Raw genomic sequence first — 27,968 nt, forward strand, 5'->3', positions numbered from 1 at the left:
TAGTCATTAATCTCCTCTTAATCTATATCCCCATACACATTAATTACAGAAAGGGCCTGTGCATACACGGCATCATATTCCTGAGGCAATGGTCCGTGAAATCCCTCTCTGCCCATTGCTGGATTGGCTTCTGATACTTGAGCTTTTGAGGGAGTGTGTGTATTCTTCCAGTTCAATCAAATCTATCCCAAGTACAGCAACATGACAGCCCTTCGTTTAATCTGGGGTCTTCCCTAAAACTTTGGACAGTGATTTAAGGTATTAAAAACGGTGAAACTATTCTTTGTCTCCATACAGTATTGTTTACATTGTATTCGTGTTGATAGCCTTGTTTGTCACGCAATTAGTTTTTCTGCAATATTCTGCTATGCACTGGTTAATTGGGCATAATAAAATCGTCAGTCATGACGTAACGTTATGTAAACATATTTGGTCCAATTTGGAGCTTTGTTTAAAATGTAACAATATTGTTACGCAGTTAGCTATTGGTTGTTAATCGGACTATTGACCAGTCATAATTTGGAACAGAAAGTTGCTTCCAAAAAAGCAGTGTTTAGTGGGATTAGCTCTAATCAAACGAAACACTGCGAGGAGTATGACACAGCATTGAGAGCTATTCACTTTTTGGTCCACCGACTGTTATTTTAAATATACAGTGAAGTCATTATGGCCGTTATTACAGTATAGATTAATTATTTGATTGGTCGAATGCTATTGTTTTATTAATTCCCACCTGTGATCACATGTCTGGGTGCCATATGAAACCATGTTTTTGAATACACATGTCCATTATTACAGTATGGATTAATTCTTTGATTGGTCAAATGGTATTGTTTTATCACTTCCCACCTGCATTATTTGTGATAAATCACCTTTGATTGAAAGATACATTCCCGGGTACAAACTGGGTGATTTGATGATATGTTTGGACTAAAAACATATTCAAACTAATTAATTTATCATAATTTTGCTTCAAATCCTTCTCAAAACATTGCAATTGTTGGGGAATACCCTGGCTATAAAAAATGAATCAAAAGAGGTCATGTTTGAGTCACGTGACTTACGTCTCTTGGTACCTAGCAACGCAAGCGAAGTCGGAGGAGAATTCATTGCATACACAAGACGGTGTCTTTAATCACTGATTATTTATTACAAATATCGAAGCCTAATTAAATTTTCGGATTATCCACTGCCTGCGTCTTTTTCCGTGATTTTTATCTCAGAAAGTGTTGTACGTCTAATTCATCATATAGTTTATCAAAATGTACATCAAGCACTCAATCTCCGTGTGTAACCTTGGACGTCACGTGTGCAGACACCCCTAATTGTCGGGCTGTCGATTAGGGAAACCCTTACATTTTTGTCCTGTATGCGCTCCATGAGTGTTTTTCAGGGAATCCAGTATTTTTCTAGTAAGATTGGATATTTCTACTTTCAATATATACCAAAATAAAGGTATAACAAAAGTCGTTGTACTGCAGTCAATATTTTAATGCCATCAATCAAGTTTTTAAGTAACATCAAGGCAGTAATCATTGAAGCATATTTCCTGTTGATACTGTCTGAAAATGGGCGACAGCTTGTCTATAGAGATTGACAGCGAGTGTCTTTTTTGGCGCCAGTGCAAAGTCTCACAAGATTATCACCCTGCCATATTACATTGTGAGGTTGACTTCTGGTGACGTGTACAAGTGGAAGACTACATTAATTCATTTGTGATTTAAAAAAGATACATTATACCTGGGATGTGATTTACCGATTTTCAATTGTATAATTACCTGGGACGTGATTTATCGATTTTTGATGTATTTGTCAATGGTGGAATTACTATTTTTAATGGATAATAATACTTACAACCACGGTAAGGTGAGCATCTATGGGTGTGCATTTTTTTATATTCACCTTTTTTATTTGTACTTCATATGTAAATAATCGTAATCAAAATGAACCAGTTGGATAAACGACTCACGGGAAATTTAAGGGTTTATCCAATAGTTAAACACAGTACAAAAATTAACTGAGAGTTGATTATAGACGTATCTCTGGAAATTAAAAGGCTCGTCTAATAAGTAAACGCGCTAGATAAGTGAACGGTTGTCCATTTCTAAACCCCTCTCCCCGAGAAATTAAACGGTTTACCATTAAATTAAACCATAGTACTAACTAAATCATTTTTGAAATTTTCAAACGATTTTTATCAATTAACAAACAATGTTTTGAAAGTAATCTATATGCATACTTTCTAGTGCTAAAAACCTGAAAAATATGGTAATATTGTTGATTTCTTTAATTTATTTCACTTATTCTGTTTGTGATATGTAAATCTCAAGACGGGATAAAATCTCAAAAATGTGACCTGTAAGAGCAAGTATTGTTGACTGACCAACTGACAGGGGTAATGACAATATTATCCCACATGAAATGTGCGCGTACAATAAATAACTACTTACAGCATGATGGACTGTTTCAGGTACGGCATCAGCGCCTTTTAAATCAATCCAAGTTGGAAAATACATCAATTTTTCCTGAAAAATAAACAAAATATATTACCAGTTACCAGAATCTTACAAACCTTTATCCTATACTAGTCACTGTATAACTATCTGAATCTCTGTGTTACTTTTTGCTAAAGTATAAATTACCACGGTAACCACAATAGTATGTAACTCAGTTAAACAAACCAGTGATCATTTTCGAACATATCACTAGTATGAAATTCCTTCACATCTTAGCATTTAATTTGTATACTTAAACCAACTTTTTTGAATGCGGACCCGTGGAAATCTGAGACAGCTCCTGTAAAGTTTCATTTTGGAAGTGTAATCATAAGTCAAGCTACATACCGCCATTTTTTTAACGTCAAAAGAATGAAGAGTAGCTGAACAGACAATCATCTGTAAACGTTTACCATCACTGGTAACTTTAGGTATTTGGTCATGTAATCGTGTTATAAGATTACCATAGCCTTGTTGTAATAAACCATCCTATATAAAATAACAGAGAATAAATTAAAGAGCCATTGGATTAAACTAAACTATTTGGGGTGTTTTGCTTTCTCAGGTATAACAATACTGCTATCATTACAAAATCCCAAGTTTCTATATAACAGCAAAACTAGCTGTTTGTCTGCAAACTAAATATTAGTGGAGAAATAAATCAGTAAAAAACAATGGAGGAAATGTCAGTAAAAATCAATGGAGGAATGAGTCAGTAAAACTGAAAAGAGAAACAAGTCAGAAATTGAAGGAAGAAATAAGCCATAGAATTCTACATATGTTCAAAATTTTTAAAAGATAGGTTGCCAGGCAACGAAACATACGCCCACAGCAGCTAAATCGTCCGGGCAGTCAACAAGAGTTGTCACATTTTTTTAATTTTCGGTAATGAAACATTTATAATAAACTAAAATCTGATTATAAATTTAAAGTCAATTGGATATTAACTTTGGCCTCTTGAGCGTCCACAAGATTTTTCAAAGTGATCAAGGGCCATAACTCTAGCAGTACTTATCGGAAATCGCCGAAAATCAATAGGCTTCTTCGTCTCATGACATTAAACACTGTGTATAAATTTAAAGTCAATCGGATATTAACTTTAGCCTCTAGAGCGTCCACAAGATTTTTCAAAGGGATCAAGGGCCATAACTCTGGCAGTAATTATCGGAAATCGCTAAAAATCAATAGGCTTCTTCGTCTCATGACATTAAACACTGTGTATAAATTTAAAGTCAATCGGATATTAACTTTGGCTTCTACAGCGTCCACAAGATTTTTGAAAGTGATCAAGGACCATAACTCTGGCAGTTATTATCTGAAATCGCTGAAAATCAATAGGATCCTTCGTCTCATGACCTTAAACACTGTGTATAAATTTAAAGTCAATCGGATATTAACTTTGGCCTCTAGAGCGTCCACAAGATTTTTCAAAGTGATCAAGGGCCATAACTCTGGCAGTAATTATCGGAAATTGCTGAAAATCAATAGGCTTCTTCGTCTCATGACCTTAAACACTGTGTATAAATTTAAAGTAAATCGGATATTAACTTTAGCCTCTAGAGCGGCCACAAGATTTTTTGAAGTGATCAAGGGCCATAACTCTGGCAGTAATTATCGGAAATCGCTGAAAATCATTAGGCTTCTTCGTCTCATGACCTTAAACACTGTGTATACTTTTAAAGTCAATATGATATTAACTTTAGCCTCTAGAGCATCCACAAGATTTTTTGAAGTGATCAAGGGCCATAACTCTGGCAGTAATTATCGGAAATTGATGAAAATCAATAGGCTTCTTCGTCGCATGACCTTAAACACTGTATATGAATTTAAAGTCAATCGGATATTAACTTTGGCCTTCAGAGCGTCCACAAGATATTTTGAAGTGATCAAGGGCCATAACTCTGGCAGTAATTATCGGAAATTGCTAAAAATCAATAGGCGTCTTCGTCTCATGACCTTAAACACTGTGTATAAATTTAAAGTCAATCGGATATTAACTTTAGCCTCTAGAGCGTCCACAAGCAATTGTAGACGCCGGCCGGACGGACGGGGGTGACGACAATATACGACCACATTTCAATGTGGGCGTATAAAAAGTATCTCCCAAACACACATGTTCCTTTTCTGACGCTTAGTCAAAGTTTATAACCCATCAAAGTAATTGTTATCTTTGTGCAACGTAAGAGAAAAGTTAAAAACTTACACATTCATCTAAAACAAAAAATCTGATCTGATGTAGAGCCAATTTACCAGTTGATATCAGATCTTCCATTCTACCTGGTGTTCCAACAACAATATCAACCTTACAAAACATAAACATATATAATGATTCATAACCGTTCTCAATCTAACATACTAGTATTTACACTAATACAGGTCCACCAACCACCAGCAAAATCTTCCTTGCTACCTCTAAAATCAATTCAAACAAGTCCCACTGATGAGTAAGCTGTAAAATATCCAAACATGTTTTAAATATGTACTTCATCCTAAATCACATTCACAAGCCTTGAAGTTAAAATTTAAGCATGGAAATAGTCAAAAAAATTATGAGTTTTGATACGGTTCTTCATTTTTCCACAATGAACAACCCCACCAAGTATTAAAAAATACGCCCAAACGAAAAATATATAGGCATAGGAAGCAGCTTATCTGTAAGGAAAACTAGCATGTTGACCAAATTTGATAATTTCAAGAAATCTGATCTCTATCAATATAATTCTCTGACCATGACTATGTATATTATTCTAGAACACAAATCATGAGCTGATATAGCTCCTATATGTGTGCACTAAACAGCACAGGCTTTTGCATTTGCATTCCATAGTTATGTACAGAAGTCTATCATAGCCATGTTTGAAAATGCGGGTTTGAAAAATATGCTAGCTTTACGCTGTGTAAATAAACTGATGGTTCCTGAGAAATTCAGATCAGCAGCCAAGACAACCATAAATGTTTATCTTTGAACCCCAGACTCACTAGTGAACAAGCCTGCCAAGTTTGAAACCAAGAACGTCAAAGAACCAGCGGCTGCCAGGCAGGATACGTAAACATTTTGCAAGAGATGGACAGAGAACAAGCTAGAAACAAAAACAATTCTTTGTACAATCAGGTGCCATAATCCAGAAAGTTATGGTCACAAATGTGTAAAAATATCGACAGGGACTAAGATTTTTGGAATATATGTTTTAGGTTTCATCAAAATCGGATAAAAATTGTGACCTCTAGAGGGTCCATAACCTTTGTATTACATACTTATACACGATTTGCGTACAAAGAACGGAAATTTTGTCGGTCAGTTTCATTTCAATTTTCCCAAAATTCAAATTCAACCTTCATTATGGTGGAATGGTGATATATCTAAACGGTTTTTAAAATCTGAAAAAAAATTGTGACCACTAGAGAATCCACAAGCTAAAAATGTGATTTTTCGACCAATTAGGGGTCATAATCCAGAAGTTACATTCGGATATGTGTGATTATCAAAAGGAACCAAGATATTTATGATAAAAACATATATTTAAAGTTTCATCCAAAGTAGACAAAAACTATCCACAACCTTGATATACCATATTTTTACACTATATGTGTACAAGGGGCGGCCATTATGTTGGTTAGTTTTAGTCCGAGTTTCACGACAATTGAACTCAACCATCATTAGTGTATAAGTGTGATATATTCACACATTTTCTTTTAAATCAATTAACCAGTGGCTTCCAAGCAGGATACGCCCACATTTTGCAAGAGATGGATAGAGAACAGGAATTTTTGTACAATCAGGGGCAATAATCCAGAAAGTTATGGTCTGAAATGCGCAAATATCAAAAGGGACTGAGATCTTTGGGATATAAAGATATGTTTCAAGTTTCATCAAAATTAGATAAAAATTGTGACCTCTTGAGGGTCCACAACCTTCATATTACATACTTTTACACAATTTGCGTACAAAGAGCAGCCATTTCGTCAAGCAGTTTCATTTCGATTTTCACGAAATTCGAATTCAACCTTCACTATGGTGGAATGGTGATATATTTAAACGGTTTTTAAAATCAGAAAAAAAAAATTGTTCAAGCTAAAAATATGACTTTTTGAACAAACAGGAGCCATAATCCAGGAAGTTACCTTCAGATATCAAAAGGAACCAAGATCTTAGTGTGTAATGGTGATATATTCACATGTTTTTCTTTTAAATCGGATAAAAATTGTGACCTCTACAGGGACCACAAGCTAAAACGCGATTTTTCGTACAATCAGGGGCCATAATCCGATATGCGTGAATATCAAAAGGAACCAAGATCTTTGGGTTATAAACATGTATTTCAAGTTTCATCAAAATCGAATCCAAATCGTGTCCTCTAGAGGGTCCACAACCTTGGCAACCATGAAATACCAGATGTTATACACTATTTGTGTGCGACGGGCAAACATTTTGTCTGGCAATTTTGCCCCGATTTTCCCGAAATTCAATCTCAATAAACATTACGGTGTAATGGTGATATATTCAAAATTTTTTTTAAATCAGATAAAAATTCGGACCTATATAGGGACCACAAGCTCAAAACACGATTTTTTGTACAATCAAGGATCGTAATTGAGGAAGTTACAATTCGATATGCGCAAATATCGAAAGGAACTAAGATCTTTGGGTTATAAACATGTATTTCAAAATCAGATCAAAATTGTGACCTCTAAGAGGTCCACAACCATAATATACCACATGTTTTTACTATTTGCTTACAAGGGGCGGCCATTTTGTCCGAGAGTTTTGGTCCGATTTTCACAAAATTCGAAAATTACCATCATTAGGGTGTAACGGTGTTATACTAAAACGTTTTTTTGAACCAGATAAAAATTTTGACCTCTGGAGGGACCACAAGCTAAAAACGCAATTTATCGTACAATCAGGGGCCATAATTCAGGAAGGTACAATCCGATATGGGCGAATATCGAAAGAAACAAAGATCTTTGGGATATAAACATGAATTCCAAGTTTCATCAAAATCGGATGAAAATTGTGACCTCTAGAGGGTCCACAACCTTAATATACCTTATTTTTACATAGTTTGCGTACAAGGGGTGGCAATTTTGTCAGGCAGTTTTGGTCCGATTTTCACGAAATTCGAACTCAACAATCATTAAGGTGTAACAGTGATATACTAAAATGTCTCTTTCAGACCTGATAAAAATTGTGACCTCTAGAGCGACCACAAGCTAAAAATGTGATTTTTCGTAAAATCAGGGGCCATAATTCAGGAAGTTACTATCCAATATGCGCGAATATCAAAAGGAACCACAATCTTTGGGTTATAAACACATGCATTTCAAGTTTAATCAAAATCAGATCGAAATTGTGACCTCTAGGGTGTCCATAAGCTAAAAACGTGATTTTTTGTACAATCAGGGGCCATAATCCATGAAGTTAGGGTCCGATACATGCCAATATCGAAAGGATCCAAGATCTTTGGGAGATAAACCTATATTTCAAGTTGCGTTAAAATCGGATAAAAATTGTGACCTGTAGAGTATCCACAAACAAATTGTGGATGGATGGACAGAAAAGGGCGACGACAATATACGTCAACATGAAAATGTGGGCGTATAAAAAGTAGCGTGAAGTGCATCAAGTCAGTGCTCACAAACTGATTTTCAGACATTTCAAAGGCAATTACTCTGACGAAAAAAAAAACCTTGTTCATGTTTGAATTCCTAAATATTTTGACCAATATAAAACTAGATACGTTTTAATTCAATAAGCTACATACCAAATTCCATCTAAGTTGGTTGACCTGCTATGGCATAGGCGATATCTAGCAAATAGTTGACAAACATCTTTCAAATTCAAGTATAATCAAAACTGAATGAAGTGGGGACGCATAGGAAGGGGAGATGACCATATATGTCCACATTAAATGAGAGCATATATAAATCCCATCCTATATCACGTTCACAAGCTTTAAACTGAAAACGTGATATGAAAGTTAACTCTGCGAAATGTGTCCGGAAATTATAATCATAACAATCCGAACAAGTTTTTAAAAATTCCATTGACAACTCTGTACTGTATTGCATTCAAAATTTCATGAATTTGAACGTGGGATAACTCCTCCTTAAGAACACTAACCCATTACTGTACTGTGAATTTGAAATAATCCATCAAATAGGGAAATAACAAATAATTGGACATTCTTACTTACTTCACTCTGTTGAATGGATCGAAAACTATATACGATAACAATATAAATCATGAAATGAAATAAAATGGGGTTTAACATCCCACTTTTCTGCTCTGAACAGGGCTAATGAAGACAGGTATACGCCATACAGTGTGCTATGAGAGTAATTTTGCCCAGACAGCGGCACTACGGCGTACTCTTATATTGAATTCCAACTGTCAAGGGGTCTTTTATGTGCACGCCAATGTGTTCACAGGACCTTGTTTTTTTGTACCATCCGAATGACTAGACATCTGTCCCTGTCGGGTAACAACAATATATATGATCATTAAAATGTTGGCATATAAAAAGGAAATGAAATGTTGTTTAATGGCACGTCATCTCCAACCGGGCTATATTGCGCCAAACATATGTTGATATAAAAAGGAAGTCCATAGACAATATTTTATTGGTGTAGTCTTGTGTGTGAATTTTAATAGCCGAATGAAGTACCTACCCCGTTCTCTAATGCATTCACTTGATCTTTTGCACTTTCTCCACCTATAATCAGCAATTCACTTTGAAAAAAAACAACAAATATTATCTTAAATTATTCATGGAATAGTTATTAAATTGAACAGATAGATGATAAAATTAACAATTAACTTAAATAGCCCAAGCTAGTAAGCTGCTCCATGGTGCTGTTTACAAATCACCAAATTCACCATGCATACATTAAAATATCAAAAACATGGTTTAATAAAAGGCAAGTTTTCGGGTAATTTTAAAAACAGCAACACTGAGCCATACAGAAAATATCCTAGTACTCAGACAATGCATGGTTACTTAAAATTTCAATTTCTGATTGAATCTGCAAGGGATGACTGAAATTATACTCCATAGAGATAGGAGGTGGAAGGAGCAACATTCACATTAGAGCTACAAAATCTGTGCTTTCATCCTTAGAAATGAAACAGGATTTAATGTTTTACTTTAACACATCAAATGGATTATGAAGATGGAAATAGGTCATGCGGTGCTCTTAAACCAAGCTGGACAAGCCAACTGTGAGGCTGATGTCCCCTGCCGAAATCCCAAAATAAATACATGACACATATTAATTAATCACACATTAATTTTTTTTTACAAAAGTATCAAGCAATCAAACTGATTATCAACTATACACTAAGTTTCATCACTCTCTATCAGATAGAATCAAAGTTATCTTGTTCCAAAGCATCGACCAATGAAATTGCTTACCTCTGTTTAGTTTTAACTCAAAATGCTAATCATTGAACTCAGTCAAGACATTCACCTAATGAACATCTACATCAAGTTTAAACATTCTACCTCAATTAAAAGCAGAGTTGTTATGTTCCAAAGTCTTGACCAATCAAATTGCTTATCGATCCTTAGCCTAAGCAGAAAAGTCTCATCATCAAGGTAATGATATTATGAATCTATACTCATAGCTACATCACTCTCGCTTAATTAAAACCAAAGTTATTGGCGGCAAAGCATCAACCAATCAGATTGTTTATCTCTGCTTACCGTAAGCAGACAATGTTTATCATCGAACTCCATCATGGCATTCAGCGAATGAACAACTACACCAAGTTTGAACATTCTAGCTCAATTAGAAGGAGGGTTATTGTGTTTCAAAGTCTCGACCAATCAAATTGCTTATCACTCTGCTTACGTCAAGCTAAGGTTGCCACGATACCCCGGGGATGGCGATATATCGCGATAATTAGGTCAGGTGATAAAATTATCGTCTGAAATCTCAAATATCGCTTTATCACGATATATCGCGATAAATCTAAAACATATCGCAATATTTTCATTTTTGATCAGAATTCAGGTTAAACCCGTTCAAAATACTCAACAAAATGAAGAAGAAATCAAATTGTAACAAATGCCGATACTAGATCTATTCCAAATTTGACAACAGACATTGAGACAGCTGTTTTTAGGACAAACTGACCAACATTAGTCTCATGTATCAAGTACATTTCACTGAATAATATTAATCGTTATCATACACGTGTTGGCTACGCTTTGATATAGTCTGGTCCCATACCCCACGAAGAAAGCATCCACACTATTTATTACGATTGATATTATACGGTAAGGATACCCCTACTCGGAATTATACAGTTAAACTGCACGCGACAATATGTGTCGCCATAGTAACCAAGAGGTGTTTTATTGTTGATTACCCAGTTCTTTGAAAATAACATTGATATTTTACGTTGAAAAATCGTCTGGATAATATTTCTTTTATTCTTTGAATAAAATGGCTTCCGAGCTTGAAACTGTCAATGCCAATCGGAATATTTTTGATGACAGTTCGGCAGACTGCAAAAACAAACTGCTGCTGACAGGAAAAAGGGCATTTCTTTGGTCTGTCATATGGGGATATTTTAGTTTAACCAGTGGCTGCCAGGCAGGATACGCCCACATTTTTGAGAGATGGATAGAGAACAAACTAAAAAGAAAGTGATTTTTCCTACAATCAAGAGCCATAATTCAGGAAATTACAATTCGATATGTGGAAATATCGAAAGGAACCGATATACCATATTTTTACGCTATTTGAGAACGAACGGCGGCCATTTTAATGGTGGTAAAATAATATGTTTTTATAAATCGGATAAAAATTATGACCTCTATAGGGTCCACAAGCTAAAAACGCTATTTTTCATACAATCAAGGGCCATAATTCAGGAAGTTACGGTTCGATATGCGCGAATTTCGAAAGGTACCAAGATCATTGGGTTATGAACTTACATTCCAAGTTTCAACAAAATCGGATAAAAATTGTGACCTTTATACGGTCCACAACATTGATATGCCATATTTTTACGCTATTTGAGAACGAACGGCGGCCATTTCGTCTGTCAATTTTGGGCCGATTTTCACGAAATTCGAACTCAGCCATCCTCAGGGTGTAACGGTGATCATGGCATTTAGGGCGTGGAATACCACACCCACCACCAGAAACCCGGCAGACTTACATTCTGATGATACCAGATATACATACATTGATACCATATAGGAGAAAATTGGTACACTTTTCAGCTAGGTTGACCCCCTGGGCTCCCGGTCTATTTACGCCCTGTCTAAATAAATGGTCCAAGATTTCAGATGTATAAATGAAAATTAACAATTTGCAGTAAATTTATTATCAAAAAAAACACCAAGGTTTTTAACTGACTGGGAAATGGCAATATTAGAATCCCGAATTGACAACCAGCGGCTGCCAGGCAGGATACGCCCACATTTTCGAGAGATGGATAGAGAACAAGCTAAGAAGAAAGTGATTTTTCCTACAATCAAGAGCCATAATTCAGGAAATTACAATTCGATATGCGCAAATATCGAAAGGAACCGAGATCTTTGTGTTATAAACTTACATTTCAAGTTTCAACAAAATCGGATAAAAATTGTGACTTCTATAGGGTTCACAACTTTGATATACCCTATTTTTACGCTATTTGAGAACAAAGGGCGGCCATTTTATCTGTCAGTTTTGGGCCATACAAAATCCTTACAAAACTGCGTCACAACAAAAACAACTTAAACTACTATAAATTCGAAATTCGAACTCAGTTGTGCTTAGGGTGTAACGGTGATATAATAATACGGTTTTTTAAATCGGATAAAAATTATTACCTCTATACGGTCCACAAGCTAAAAACGCGATTTTTGCGTACAATCAGGGGCCATAATTCAGGAAGTTACGGTCCGATATGCGCGAATATCGAAAGGAACCAAGATCTTGGGGTTATAAACTTACATTTCAAGTTTTAGCAAAATCGGATTAAAATTGTGACCTCCATAGGGTCCACAACCTTGATATACCATATTTTTACGCTATTTGAGAACGAAGGGTGACCATTTTGTCTGTCAATTTTGGGCCGATTTTCACGAAATTCGAACTCGGCTGTCCTTGGGGTGTAACGGTGATATAATAATATGGTTTTTTAAATCGGATAAAAACTATGACCTCAATAGGGTCCACAAGCTAAAAACGCGTATTTTCGTACAATCAGGGGCCATAATTCAGGAAGTTACGGTCCGATATGCGCAAATATCAAAAGGAACCGAGATCTTTGGGTTATAAACTTACATTTCAAGTTTCAACAAAATCGGATAAAAATTGTGACCTCCATAGGGTCCACAACCTTGATATACAATATTTTTACGCTATTTGAGAACGAACGGCGGCCATTTCGTCTGTCAATTTTGGGCCGATTTTCTCGAAATTCAAACTCGACCTTCCTTAGGGTGTAACGGTGATATAATAATACGGTTTTTTAAATCGGATAAAAATTATGACCCTCCACAAGCTAAAAACGCGATTTTTCGTACAATCAGGGGCCATAATTCAGGAAGTTACGGTCCGATATGCGCGAATATCGAAAAGACCCGAGATCTTTGGGTTATAAACTTACATATCAAGTTTCAACCAAATCGGATAAAAATTGTGACCTCTATAGGGTCCACAACCTTGATATACCATATTTTTACACTATTTGAGACGAACGGCGGCCATTTTGTCTGTCAATTTTGGGCCATCGAACTCGGCCATCCTTAGGGTGTACAGTGATATAATAAAACGTTTTTTTAAATCGGATAAAAATTATGACCTCTATAGGGTCCACAAGCTAAAAACGCGATTTTTCGTACAATCAGGGCCCATAATTCAGGAAGTTACGGTCCGATATGCGCGAATATCGAAAGGACTGAGATCTTTGGGTTATAAACTTACATTTCAAGTTCCAAAAAAATCGGATAAAAATTGTGACCTCTATAGGGTACACAAGCTAAAAACGTGATTTTTCGTACAATCAGGGGCCATAATCCATGAAGTTTCAATCCGATACATGCCAATATCGAAAGCTGCCAAGATCTTTTGGGGATAAACCTATATTTCAAGTTTCGTCAAAATCGGATAAGAATTGTGACCTGTAGAGAGTCCACAAACAATTGTGGACGGACGGACGGAAGTCCGGACGGACAGGGGCGACAGCATAATACGTCAACATGAAAATGTGGGCGTATAAAAAGTAATCAATGTTAGATTTTCTGAAAGAGATCTTTTTTACTGAAGCACTTTTTGTCATTTCAAGAAATGACATTTATCCAATATATATCTGATAAAAGTCACAATTTTGAGGAGTTATTTAGATGCTAGATAAGTTAAAATATTACTTACTTCACCTGAGGATTGTTGACATACTTTTTAAACTTCTGTAGTTGATTGAAAGTCTGCACAAAAAAATATAACAATCAACTACAAATTATTTATATTTCATTTAAAACGGGAATAAAAGATGAAATTATTGAAGAGAAGGAGATTCATACACCTTTTTAAGTAGGTGGCGGTGGGCACAACAAGATAGCCTAACTGAATTAAAATTTATGATTAACAAGCCAACGGTGAGGCTGATGTCCCCTGCCGAAATCCCGAAATAAATAGATGACACATTAATTAATTGCTTGTTTATCTTTTTCAAAAGTATCGAGCAATCAAACTGATTATCAACTATACACTAAGTTTCATCACTCTCTATCAGATAGAATCAAAGTCAAAGAAATTGTTTTGCTCTGCTTAGCTTTAGCAGGAAATGTTAATCATTGAACTCAGCCAAGACATTCACCTAATGAACATCAACATGAAGTTTAAACATTCTACCTCAATTAAAAGTAGAGTTGTTATGTTTCAAAGTCTTGACCAATCAAATTGCTTATCGCTCCTTAGCCTAAGCAGAAAATTCTGATCAAACTTAGTCAAGGTAATGATATAATGAATATAATATAATGAGTTTCATATCTCTCAATTATAACCAAAGCTATCATGCCCAAAAGCATTAACCAATCAAATTGCTTATCTCTGCTAACCATAAGCAGACCATGTTCATCATCGAACTCTATCCAGACATTCACCTAATGAACGCCTACACCAAGTTTGCTCATACTACCTCAATTAGTAGGGGAGTTATTGTGTTTCAAAGTCTTGACCGATCAAATTGCTTAGCGCTCTGCTTACCCTCAGCAGTAAATGTTCATTATCGAACTTAGTCATGGTATTGATGTGATGAAACTATACGCCAAATTTCATCCCTCTCACTTACTTAATTAGAACTAACGTTATCGTGTCCCAAAGCATCAACCAATCAAACTGCTTATCTCTGCTTATCCTACACAGAAAATGCTCATCTTCGAACTCCATCAAGGCATCGACCTAATAAACACCTACACCATATTTGAACATTCTACCTCAATTAGAATGAGAGTTATTGTGTCCCAATGTTCATTATCGAACTTAGTCAAGGTACTGATGTATGAAACTATACACTATATTCACTTAATCATAACTAAATATATTGTGTTCCAAAGCATCAATCAAATAATTTGTTTATCTCTGCTTACCCTAAGCAGAAAATGTTCATCTTCGAACTCCATCAAAGCACTGACCTAATAAACACCTACACCAAGTTTGAGTTTGAGAGAGAGAGAGAGAGAGAGATGGGGTTTAACGTCCACTCGACACAAACTAGGTCATTTCGGGACTAACATATGGTTTAATTTTATTTCAATAATTAGCTTGCCCGTTGGGGTCTTTAGCAGAGGGAGGAAACCGGACAGGCGACCCTACTCCTTGTCACGTACAACCGGGGATTCGAAAACCACGCCAGTTGACTCAATGACAGGCCTTATGATACTGTGCGCACATGCTAACCATTCGGCCATCCAACCCCCCCACCAAGTTTGAACATTCTAGCTCAATTAGAAGGAAAGTTATTGTGTCCCAAAAAGTGTGATGGACAGACAGACGGACGGACAGACAGATCCCATTTCTTCGAAAGGTGAGGGACAATAAAACCAGAGACTAACATTATTAACACTGTTGAAACAGAAAGCATAACTTTTAAGTTAAAATGTCTTAAAATGAATAACAAGAAACCATTACCTGTTCAGCCAATTCTCTTGATGGCTAAAAATAATAATGAAAAAACAAATATCCATTAATTAAAGATCACAAGTCATACCAGTAAATAACCTAACAACCAGAAAATTATTCAGTAAAAATTAAAGATGCATTATGTAAAATTTAGGTAAAGAGTTGGCCATTCTTACTACATTAGTTCAAAAAAAGATAATGAGAAACGAACATATTGAAAATTTCAGTCAAATTACTTTATTCTGGACAAAGTTATAGGCATTTGAAGTTTTGACAAGATAGTCATAGACTGTCAAGTACTATTGCTACAATAATATACAAAGCCTTGATTATCCATTTTAACTTTAAATTATTAAAAGGCAAGAGGGTATAAATCTGTTCAATATAACGGCCACCCGATATTCTAGAGAGTTGATTATGGACTTGTCATGTCTAAATAATAATTTATATAACATTTGAAGCTGAAATGAAATGAAATGGGGTTTAACGTCCTACTGTTTTACTCCGAACTCAGCTAATGAAGACGGGCATACGCCATACAGTGTGTTATGAGCGAAATTTTGCCCAGACAGAGGAACTACGGCCTACTCTTATATCGAATTCAAACTGTACACCAATGTGTACACAGTGCCTCGGTTTTTCGTCCCTCCGTCCTGCATCACCGACAAGGGAGAACCATGCCGGAAAATCTGGATGGACTTTCTCGGCCAATGCAGGGATCAAACACCCAACCTTCAGGCTAGCGAGCCAGCGTCTAACCCACTTAGCCACCATGATCCCCCATTTGAAGCCAGAAAAAAGACTGGCAATATGTAGCAAGATTGTTAGAATTTTTGCTCTTTAAATTAATGATAGCATTATATGGTATTAAAGATACATTGTGGCAGATCAGATAAAGAGCTGGCAGTTCTCACTATAATAGTTAATCAGCGGTTGCCAGGCAAGATACACCTACATTTTGCAAGATAAACAAAAAGCAATTTTTCGTACAATCAAGGGCCATAATTCAGGAAGTTACGATCTGATATGCGTGAATACGACAGGAACCAAGATCTTTGGTTTATAAAGATATATTTCAAGTTCCATCAAAATCGAATCAAAATTGTATATGGGTCATTCTCAAAATTTGCCCAAATTTCAGTCAGTAGCACAAAGCTCTGAAAATATTTATTTTAACATTTTTTCAAAGGTCATATCATTAAGAAGAGGATATTTTGTTTCTCTTAAAGTTGTAAAATGGTATATGTGTAAACAATTTTTTGAGAAAATAGGGTTTTTTATCATCAGTTCAGGAGAAAAACCACCGTCAGTATACACGGAAATGACTTTGCAGAACAATAAAATGTTAATTCCAAGACATTTTTTAATATTTTTTTAGCATTTGAAATAAAATACCAGTATAACAAACACATAACTAACAGATATACTAGGAAAAATTATGAAAATCCAATATTAATCACACAATTAATGACTGTACAAAATTTCACGGTCAGTGGTGCAACGAACTCTAAAATTATGACATTAAATGATTATCTCCCTTGAAAATTATATGAAATACTGACTGCTCCTTTTGCTGATGACTTCCTGCTCATGGCTGAAGTTTTGAGGAGGTCAAATTTGAATTCCTGTAGAAGTTCCACGTAATTAGATAAGTCTATTATTCACCATAACTTTTTATTGTGTCAGTGGTGTAACACTGATTACTTGTTCATATGAACTAATTTAAAACATTTTTTATTTTAAGCAAATTAAAACTATTGAAACATCATCCTTTATGCCATGTGGTCAGTATTTAGGGAGCATTTATTGTTATAAATGTTCATAAAAGTATGAATGGGTCAGTGGTGTAACAGTCAGTGGTGTAACACTAGAAAATGTTACACCATTGACAGGTTTTGTTACACCACTGACAAAACTTTCCTTTTAGGCAATTTTTTTGCAAAACTGAATTGGTTTGCAATACATCTATCAAGAGTATTTTCTTTCAGATTGTTTATTTTATTCTTTTATTAAAGAGACATACTATAAAAGTAATGTTGCAACATTTTATGTGCTAAAGTTTGCTAGATATGTTACACTATTGACAAATTGGTGTTACAACATTACCACAATATTTTCATTTCATAAATGTTAATATTTGTTTAAACTTTTTTTAAATATTCATGTTCAGACTTTACTATTAAGCCTTTATGATTTTGATGATTAGTTAAAGAGGCATTTAATTTGTATCTATGTAAAGAAAAATCAGTGGTGTAACAAAATAAGTCATTGGTGTAACAGTATTCTTTGTAGTTTTACATGATATTGTTTCATATTCAGATGATTTGTTTTGTAAATCCAAATGTTTAAAAACCTGTTCTTTAATAATGACAAATAAATCATTTTAATCTTTATATGACAGTTTATTTGGCTTTTATCTTCAGTAATTTGCAAGAGAATCAGTGGTGTAACAGATCTTGTCATTGGTGTAACACACATATCAGTGGTGTAACATACATCTTTGACTAACCCAGGATTAAATTGTGAAAATAATTAAAAAAGTAAACTCACAATTAAAAAGAGAAAAAATATGGATAATGACAACAGTGGAGAATCTTTTTTTTATTTATTTAAAAGTGTGAAAATATAAACATTTATGCTCGTTACACCACTGACATTTTTTCCAAGTGGATAAATCAAAAACCTTAATATCAAAATATCTTATTTACTTACTGTGTGCAAATCATCATAACAGCACTTCTCAATGTGCTGAGCATTCCATAGAATACAAAAATTATTCATTTAGACGCTTTGTATTTTTGAATTTCGCAAGGTCTAAATGTGGGCATATATTTTTAGAATGACCCATATATACTAAACAGCAAAGGAAACGTCTGGTTGGTATGTTACTCTGTTAGACGCATTGCATAAAACTTGCCAAATGTTTCTATTGTTTATTTGTGACCACATCTCCAACGTTACCTGAGCAATAAGGCTCCTTCCCAAATACAGAATTGAACCCAGGAAATGTTTTCAAAGATAGGTTGCCAGGCAACTAAACATACGCCCACAGCAGCTACATCGTCCGGGCAGTCAACAAGAGTTGTCGCATATTTTTACTTTTTTCGGTAATGAAACATTTATAATACATTAAAATCTGATTAAGAGTAACAACTCATTAAGTAATTATCAGAAAACCATTAGAATTTGTTTGGTTTTTACAAAACTTTTAACATCATAGATTTAGCTGTTCAAGTCATAAAAATTCATTGAAAATCAATATACTTGTTCATCTCATGACCTTAAACACTGTGTATAAAATTAAAGTCAATAGGATTCTTCGTCTCATGACCTTAAATACTGTGTATCAATTTAAAGTCAATTGGATATTAACTTTAACCTCTAGAGCGTCCACAAGATTTTTCAAAGTGATCAAGGGCCATAACTCTGGCAGTAATTAACGGAAATTGCTGAAAATTAAAGTCAATAGGATTCTTCGTCTCATGACCTTAAATACTGTGTATCAATTTAAAGTCAATTGGATATTAACTTTAACCTCTAGAGCGTCCACAAGATTTTTCAAAGTGATCAAGGGCCATAACTCTGGCAGTAATTAACGGAAATTGCTGAAAATCAATAGGCTTCTTCGTCTCATGACCTTAAACACTGTGTATCAATTTTAAATCAATCGGATATTAACTTTAGGCTCTAGAGCGCCCACAAGATTTTTCAAAGTGATCAAGGGCCATAACTCTGGCAGTAATTATGGGAAATTGCTGAAAATCAATAGGCTTCTTCGTCTCATGACCTTAAACACTGTGTATCAATTTTAAATCAATCGGATATTAACTTTAGGCTCTAGAGCGTCCACAAGATTTTTCAAAGTGATCAAGGGCCATAACTCTGGCAGTAATTATGGGAAATTGCTGAAAATCAATAGGCTTCTTCGTCTCATGACCTTAAACACTGTGTATAAATTTGAAGTCAATCGGATATTAACTTTGACCTCTAGACCGTCCACAAGATTTTTTTGAAGTGATCAAGGGCCATAACTCTGGCAGTAATTATTGGAAATCGTTGAAAATCAATAGGTTTCTTCGTCTCATGACCTTAAACACTGTGTATAAATTTAAAGTCAATCGGATATTAACTTTAGCCTATAGAGCGTCCACAAGCAATTGTAGGCGCCGGACCGACGGATGGACCAACGGACGGACGGGGGTGACAACAATATACGACCACATTTCAATGTGGGCGTATAAAAACGCAACTTGACTTCTGAGATGGTAATGTGTTCTCCATGATTTTTATGTAACTCATGCTGCACATGGGGCTATACTATATACCGGAAAACACAGAAAAACACTGGAAAACACCATGTTATACTGAATACCGGAAAACACCGGAAAAACACTAAATACAGGAAAACTGTTGTTATTAGAGCGTTCAAAAGATTCAACAAAGTGAAACAAGGGCCATAACTCTAGATGTAATTAACGGAAATTGCTGAAATTCAAAATGAAATGAAATGGAGTTTAACGTCCTACTGTTCTGCTCCTAACCTGGGCTAATGAAGACGGCTGAAATTCAATAGGCTTCTTTGTTTTACTAATCTGAATGATGCATATAAATTTCGTACAGATCGAATGATAACTTTTGTCGTTCGAACGTTCACAAGGTACAACAAAGTGAAACAACGGCCATAACTCACGGCGTAATTAACGGAAATTGCTCAAATTCAATAGGATTCTTCGTTTCACTAATTTAAATGATGCATATCAATTTCAAACAGATCGGATGATAACTTGTCATTAGAGCGTTCACAAGATTGAACAAAGTGAAACAAGGGCCATAACTATAGATGTAATGAACAGAAATTGCTGAAATTCAATAGACTTCTTTGTTTTACTAATTTAAATGATGCATATAAATTTCATACAGATCGGTTGATAACTTTTGTTGTTAGAGTGTTCACAAGGTGCAACAAAGTGAAACAAGGGCCATAACTCCAGAAGAAATTAACGGAAGTTATTGAAATTAAATAGGCTTCTTTATCTAACTAATGCAAACAACATATATCAATTTCAAAACAATCAGATGATAAATGTAGTCTGTAGAGTGTTCACAAGAAATTGTGGACGGATGGACGGACGGGGGCGACGGCAATATACGACCACATTTCCAAGTGGGCGTATAAAAATTGTGACCTCTAGACGGCTATAATTCAGTAAGTTACGATTTGATATGCGTAAAAATATCAAAATGAACCAAGATCTTTGGGTTATAATAAGGTTGCCGCGATACCCCGGGGATGGCGATATATCGCGATAATTAGGTCAGGTGATAAAATTATCGTCTGAAATCTCAAATATCGCTTTATCAGGATATATCGCGATAAATCTAAAATAAATCGCAATATTTTCATTTTTGATCAGAATTCACGTTAAACCCGTTCAAAATACTCAAAAAAATGAAGAAGAAATCAAATTGTAACAAATGCCGATACTAGATCTATTCCAAATTCGACAACAGACATTGAGACAGCCGTTTTTAGGACCAACTGACCAAAATTAGTCTCATGTATCAAGTACATTTCACTGAATAATATTAATCGTTATCATACACGTGTTGGCTACGCTTTGATATAGTCTGGTCCCATACCCCCACGAAGAAAGCATCCACACTATTTATTACGATTGATATTATACGGTAAGGTTACCCCTACTTGGAATGATACAGTTTAAACTGCACGCGACAATATATGTCGCCATAGTAACGAAGAGGTGGTTTATTGTGGATTACCCAGTCCGTTCAAAATTACATTGATATTTTACGTTGAAAAATTGTCTGGATAATATTAATTGTCTGGATAACATTTCTTTTATTCTTTGAATAAATGGCTTCCGAGCTTGAAACTGTCAATGCCAATCGGAATATTTTTGATGACAGTTCGGCAGACTGCGAAAACACACTGCTGCTGCCAGGAAAAAGGGCATTTCTTTGGTCTGTCATATGGGGATATTTTAGTTTAACCAGCGGCTGCCAGGCAGGATCCGACCACATTTTCGAGAGATGGATAGAGAACAAGCTAAAAAGAAATGGATTTTTTCTACAATCAAGGGCCATAATTCAGGAAATTACAATTAAATATGCGCAAATATCGAAAGGAACCAAGATCTTTGGGTTATAAACATGCATTTCAAGTTTCATCAAAATCGGATTAAAATTGTGACCTCTACAGGGTCCACAACCTTGATATACCATATTTTTACACCATTTGCATACAAGAGGCGGCCATTTTGTCCGGCGGTTTTGGTTTGATTTTCAGGAAATTCGAACTCAACCTTTATTACGGTGTAACGGTAATATAATCAAACTTTTTGTTTAAAGGAGCTAAATCGCTAACATTTGGGACCTAAAATTGACAAAAGTGGGTCGCAACGCATATAATACTGTAGTATGAATGTATATAAACTGATTTACATTCAATGGTTTCCGTTTTTACTCCAATTTCAAATCAGTTATGTTCGCTGAACTAAGCCAGCAGTCTCAAGCGAGTGCAAATTTCTAGCGTCTGATTATTCCTGTCTACATACGCCGTTTGATTTGGTGCAATGTGTCTAGCCTCGTCCCTCGAGTCTCTTGATACAACTGGGGCTGAAGCGCATTATGGTACACGATTCGTGTACCAATGGTAAAATGTTTATTTTGTCTTAAATATTGGATATCAAAAGCCCATCTTTTTCCGGTAAGATCACAACATGATGTTGATTTAATTTGAGAAATAAATTGTGTTTTCAATGTTGAAGATTTTGGATGATATTGAGTTAGGGACTTAGCTACTTTAAATCGGATAATAATTGTGACCTCCAGAGGAACCACAAGCTAAAAAAGGCGATTTTTCGTACAATCAGGGGCCATCATTCAGGAAGTTACTATTCAATATGCGCAAATATCGACAGGAACCAAGATCTTTGGGTTATAAACATGCATGTCAAGTTTCATCAAAATCTGATTAAAATTGTGACCTCTACAGGGTCTACAACATTGATATACCATATTTTTACGTTATTTGAGTACAAGGGGCAGCCATTTTGTCTGGCAGTTTTGGTCCAATTTTCACGAAATTCGAACTCAACCTTTATTATGGTGTTACAGTGATATATTTCAAGGATTTTTAAAATAAGATAATAACTGTGACTTTCAGAGGGACCACAAGCTAAAACCAGCGGCTGCCAGGCAACTCAACCTTTATTATGGTGTTACGGTGATATATTCCAAGGATTTTTAAAATAAGATAATAACTGTGACTTTCAGAGGGACCACAAGCTAAAACCAGCGGCTGCCAGGCAGGATACGCCCACATTTTCGAGAGATGGATAGAGAACAAGCTAACAAGAAAGTGATTTTTCCTACTATCAAGGGCCATAATTCAGGAAATTACAATTCAATATGAGTGAATATCGAAAGGAACTGAGATCTTTGTGTTATAAACTTACATTTCAAGTTTCAACAAAATAGGATAAAAGTTGTGACCTCTATAGGGTCCACAACCTTGATATACCATATTTTTACGCTATTTGAGAACAAACGGCTGCCATTTTGTCTGTCAATTTTGGGTTGATTTTCATGAAATTCAAATTCAGTCGTCCTTAGGTGTAGCAGTGATATAATAATACAGTTTTTTAAATCGGATAAAAATTATGACCTCTACAGGGTCCACAAGCTAAAAACGCGATTTTTCGTACAATCAGGGGCCATAATTCAGGAAGTTACGGTCCGATATGCGTGAATATCGAATGGAACTGAGATCTTTGGGTTATAAACTTACATTTCAAGTTTCAACAAAATCGGATACAATTCAATATGCTTGAATATCGAAAGGAACTAAGATCTTTGTGTTATAAACTGACATTTCAAGTTTCAACAAAATCAGATAAAAATTGTGACCTCTATAGGGTCCACAACCTTGATATACCATATTTTTACGCTATTTGAGAACGAGCGGCAGCCATTTTGTCTGTCAATTTTGGGCAGATTTTCACAAAATTCGAACTCAGCCATCCTTAGGGTGTAACGGTGATATAATAATTTTTTTTTTTAAATCGGATAAAAATTTTGACCTCTATAGGGTTCACAAGCTAAAAACGTGATTTTTCGTATAATCAGGGGCCATAATTCAGGAAGTTACGGTCCGATATGCGCGAATACCAAAAGGACCCGAGATCTGTGGGTTATAAACTTACATTTCAAGTTTCAACAAAATCGGATAAAAATTGTGACCTCTATAGGGTCCACAACCTTGATATACCATATTTTTACGCTATTTGATAACGAACGGCGGCCATTTTGTCTGTCAATTTTGAGCCAATTGTCACGAAATTCGACTTCAGCTGTCCTTAGGGTGTAAGGGTGATATAATAATACGTTTTTTTAAATCGGATAAAAATTATGACCTCTAGAGGGTCCACAAGCTAAAAACGTGATTTTTTGTACAATCAGGGGCCATAATTCAGGAAGTTACGGTACGATATGCGCGAATATCGAAAGGAACCGAGATCGTTGGGTTATAATCTTACATTTCAAGTTTCAACAAAATCGGATAAAAATTGTGACCTCTATAGGGTCCACAACCTTGATATACCATATTCTTACGCTATTTGAGAACAAACGGCGGCCATTTTGTCTGTCAATTTTGGGCCGATTTTCACGAAATTCAAATTCAGTCATCCTTAGGGTGCAACGGTGATATAATAATACGTTTTTTTAAATCGGATAAAAATTATGACCTCTATAGGGTCCACAAGCTAAAAACACGATTTTTTGTACAATCAGGGGCCATAATTCAGGAAGTTACGGTCCGATATGCACGAATATCACAAGGAACCAAGATCTTTGGGTTATAAACATGTATTTCAAGTTTCATAAAAAAAATCAGATAAAAATTGTGACCTCTACAGGGTCTACAACCTTGATATACCATATTTTTACGTTATTTGAGAACAAACGACGGCCATTTCGTCTGTCAATTTTGGGCCGATTTTCTCGAAATTCAATCTCGACCTTCCTTAGGGTGTAACGGTGATATAATAATACAATTTTTTAAATCAGATAAAAATTATTACCTCTATACAGTCAACAAGCTAAAAACATGATTTTTCGTACAATCAGGGGTCATAATTCAGGAAGTTACGGTCCGATATGCGCGAATATCCAAAAGAACCGAGATCTTTGGGTTATAAACTTACATTTCAAGTTTCAACAAAATCGGATTAAAATTGTGACCTCTATAGGGTCCACAAGCTAAAAACATGATTTTTCGTACAAACAGGGGCCATAATCCATGAATTTTCGATCCGATACATGCCAATATAGAAAGCAGCCAAGATCTTTTGGAGATAAACCTATATTTCAAGTTTCGTCAAAATCGGATAAGAATTGTGACCTGTAGAGTGTCCACAAACAAATTGTGGGCATATAAAAAGAAAACCCGACAATTCTGTTAACCAGATATTGATCAGTTAATGAATATTTATTTGGTATTCCGGTCATTCCACTTGAGGTGTATAAATGGATTAATGAAAAGTGTATCCATTTGGTACTTTATATCAGTAATTATCACAATATTGAATTTTTGAAGCACAATAATTCTAATTATCGCGATAATTTACTCCAGGCGATAATCGTGAGATATCGTGATATTTTTTTTCTGTATCGTTTCAACCTTAGGTTATAAACATGTATTTCAAGTCTCATCAAAACTGGATCAAAATTGTGGCCTCTAGAGTTTCCGCAAGCTTGATATACCATATATATGTACAATCAGGGGCCATAATTCATGAAGTTATGGTCTGATTTATGCCAATATCAAAAGGAACTGAGATCTTTGGGAGATATACCTTGCATATCAACTTATCTGAATATCATATGCATCATTTTGACTTAGTCAAAATTGATCCCATCAAACCATCTCTAATTGGTTTGTGTTACATGTTTCTATTGATTGGAAGTTTCACATGAAAATGTGGGTGTATAAAAACGAAAATTATAAAATAATAAACTTGTAGATTACTGAATTAAGGTCAAGAGGTCACAGTTAGTTTGTAGATTTCTAATTAAAGAGACACATTAAAGTTTATTAATAATTAAATGATGGCAATGACATGTTTGATTAATGGATAAAATTGTACTTTGTCCAAAACCAATCATCACAGAAGAGTGACGGAAATTCTTAAGAGGTCAGGACCTGGTGATTAACTTAGAGACTCCTTACTAATAACAACAAGCCAACATAAATAGATGACACATATTAATTAATCGCACATTTATTTTTTTCAAAAGTATCGAGCAATCAAACTACACACTAAGTTTCATCACTCTCTATCAGATAGAATCAAGATTATCTTGTCCCAAAGCATCGACCAATGAAATTGATTAGCTCTGCTTAGCTTTAGCTTGAAATGTTAATCATTGAAATTAGTCAAGACATTCACCTAATAAACAACTACATCAGGTTTAAACTTTTCTACCTCAATTAAAAACAGAGTTTTTATGTTCCAAAATCTTCACCAATCAAATTGCTTATAGCTCCTTAGCCCAGGCAGAAAATTCTCACAATCGAACTACATTCAGAGTTTCATCGTTCTCACTTCATTATGACCAAAGTTATCGTGCCCCTAAAGCATCAACCAATCAGATTGATTATCTCTGCCTACCGTAGGCAGACAATGTTCATCATAGAACTCCATCAAGGGATTCACCTAATGAATGCCTACACCAAGTTTGAACATTCTACCTCAATTAGAAAGGAGAGTTATTGTGTTCCAAAATCTCGACCAATCAAATTGCTTATCGCTCTGCTTACCCTCAGCAGAAAATTTTCATTATCAAACTTAGTCAAGGTATTGATGTAATAAAGCTATACACCAAGTGTCCTCACTCTCACTTAATTAGAACTGAAGTTATCGTGTCCCAAAGCATCAACCAATCAAACTGCTTATCTCTGCTTACCCTAAGCAGAAAATGCTCATCTTCGAACTCCGTCAGGGCATTGACCCAATAAACACCTACACCAAGTTTGAACATTCTAGCTCAATTAGAAGGAGAGTTATTGTGTTTCAAAATCTTGGCCAATCAAATTGCTTATCGCTCTGCTTACCCTGAGCAGAAAATGATCATTATCGAACTTAGTCAAGGTATTGATGTAATGAAACTATACACCAAGTTTCATCACTCTCACTTAATTAGAACTAAAGTTATCGTGTCCCAAAGCATCAACCAATCAAATTGCTTATCTCTGCTTACCCTAAGCGGAAAATGCTCATCTTCGAACTCCATCTAGGTATTGACCTAATAAACACTTACACAAAGTTTGAACATTCTAGCTCAATTAGAAAGAGAGTTATTGTGTCCCAAAAAGTGTGACAGACGGACGGACAGACAGACGGACGAACCCATTTTAATAGTCCCCTGCTTTCTTCGAAAGGCGGGGGACAAAAAGCAAGTTTTTCAATGTGAGACTATGGTAGCTGAAACAGACCAATAGAAATCCAAGTAGAAATGATTTACCAATTTACCACATTGAGATTTCCTGAGACAGAAGTTAAAGTGAAACTGAACTTTATAAATTAGAAATGATGTGTTATAGTATTTTGAAATTAGGACATTTGAAGATTTAATAAACAAATACAATTGTGTTTTTTGTGTTTAGGATAAAGTTAATTCTCATAGGACTTTGAAGTGCAGTGATGAACTTCTGGAGAGCTTTTGCATGCAATTTTTGCTTATTTGTGTTTTCATTGATACTTATATTCTTGAAACAGATTGAAGCAGATTGTGATCTTATGTAATCTTGTATGTTAATTGTATAGTAATCCTATGTATGTGCATGTTGCATGAATAATTATATTATTAAATGGTTTAGTAAATGAAGTTGTTAAGGGTCTCCTACCTGTTAATTTCGCACAAATCTTAAAACAGGGGGAGGTGATATAATATTGATTTTCGAGATTTGTGCTACATATATAATTTTTTTTATAGATGTTGGCGTGGTCGTTGTCAAGGATTCAAGGGATCTTTTACCTAATACTGAGCAAAAACAGAGAGAGAAATGTAGCAAATTGTTAGAATTTTTGCTCTTTAAATTAATGATAGCAATATATTGTATTAATTAATATCTTTGGCTAATTATTAGATTCACACATGGTATAGAAGTTATATTGTCTGATATGCACTTAAATCAAAATAAAGGAATGATTGACGAGTTGACACATAAAAAAGAGTTATAATTTGGTAGGCATTCAATTCTAGGTTGAAAACATCCCAAACTTAGGCTGTCTGTCTACAGTTAGCTCCGCCTAAAACAGGCCCTTA

At 35.1% G+C, this 27,968-nt stretch overlaps 1 protein-coding gene across 1 annotated transcript in view; it reads right to left on the minus strand.

Annotated features, from left to right (window-relative positions):
• Positions 1-838: 838 nt before the first annotated feature.
• LOC126815231 (ATP-dependent RNA helicase DDX1) overlaps positions 839-27,968 on the minus strand; it is a 65,352-nt gene continuing 38,222 nt past the window's right edge. The window contains exons 14-19 of the mRNA XM_050540789.1: positions 15,627-15,650; positions 13,869-13,921; positions 9,165-9,225; positions 4,699-4,797; positions 2,840-2,984; positions 839-849 (exon numbers count right to left, since the gene is read on the minus strand). Of these exons, the coding sequence (XP_050396746.1) occupies positions 839-849; positions 2,840-2,984; positions 4,699-4,797; positions 9,165-9,225; positions 13,869-13,921; positions 15,627-15,650 (393 nt within the window). The remainder of the gene's footprint in view (positions 850-2,839; positions 2,985-4,698; positions 4,798-9,164; positions 9,226-13,868; positions 13,922-15,626; positions 15,651-27,968) is intronic.

This window comes from Patella vulgata, chromosome 3 (genome assembly GCF_932274485.2).
Source record: "Patella vulgata chromosome 3, xgPatVulg1.2, whole genome shotgun sequence".
Taxonomy (NCBI): Eukaryota; Metazoa; Mollusca; class Gastropoda; family Patellidae; genus Patella; species Patella vulgata.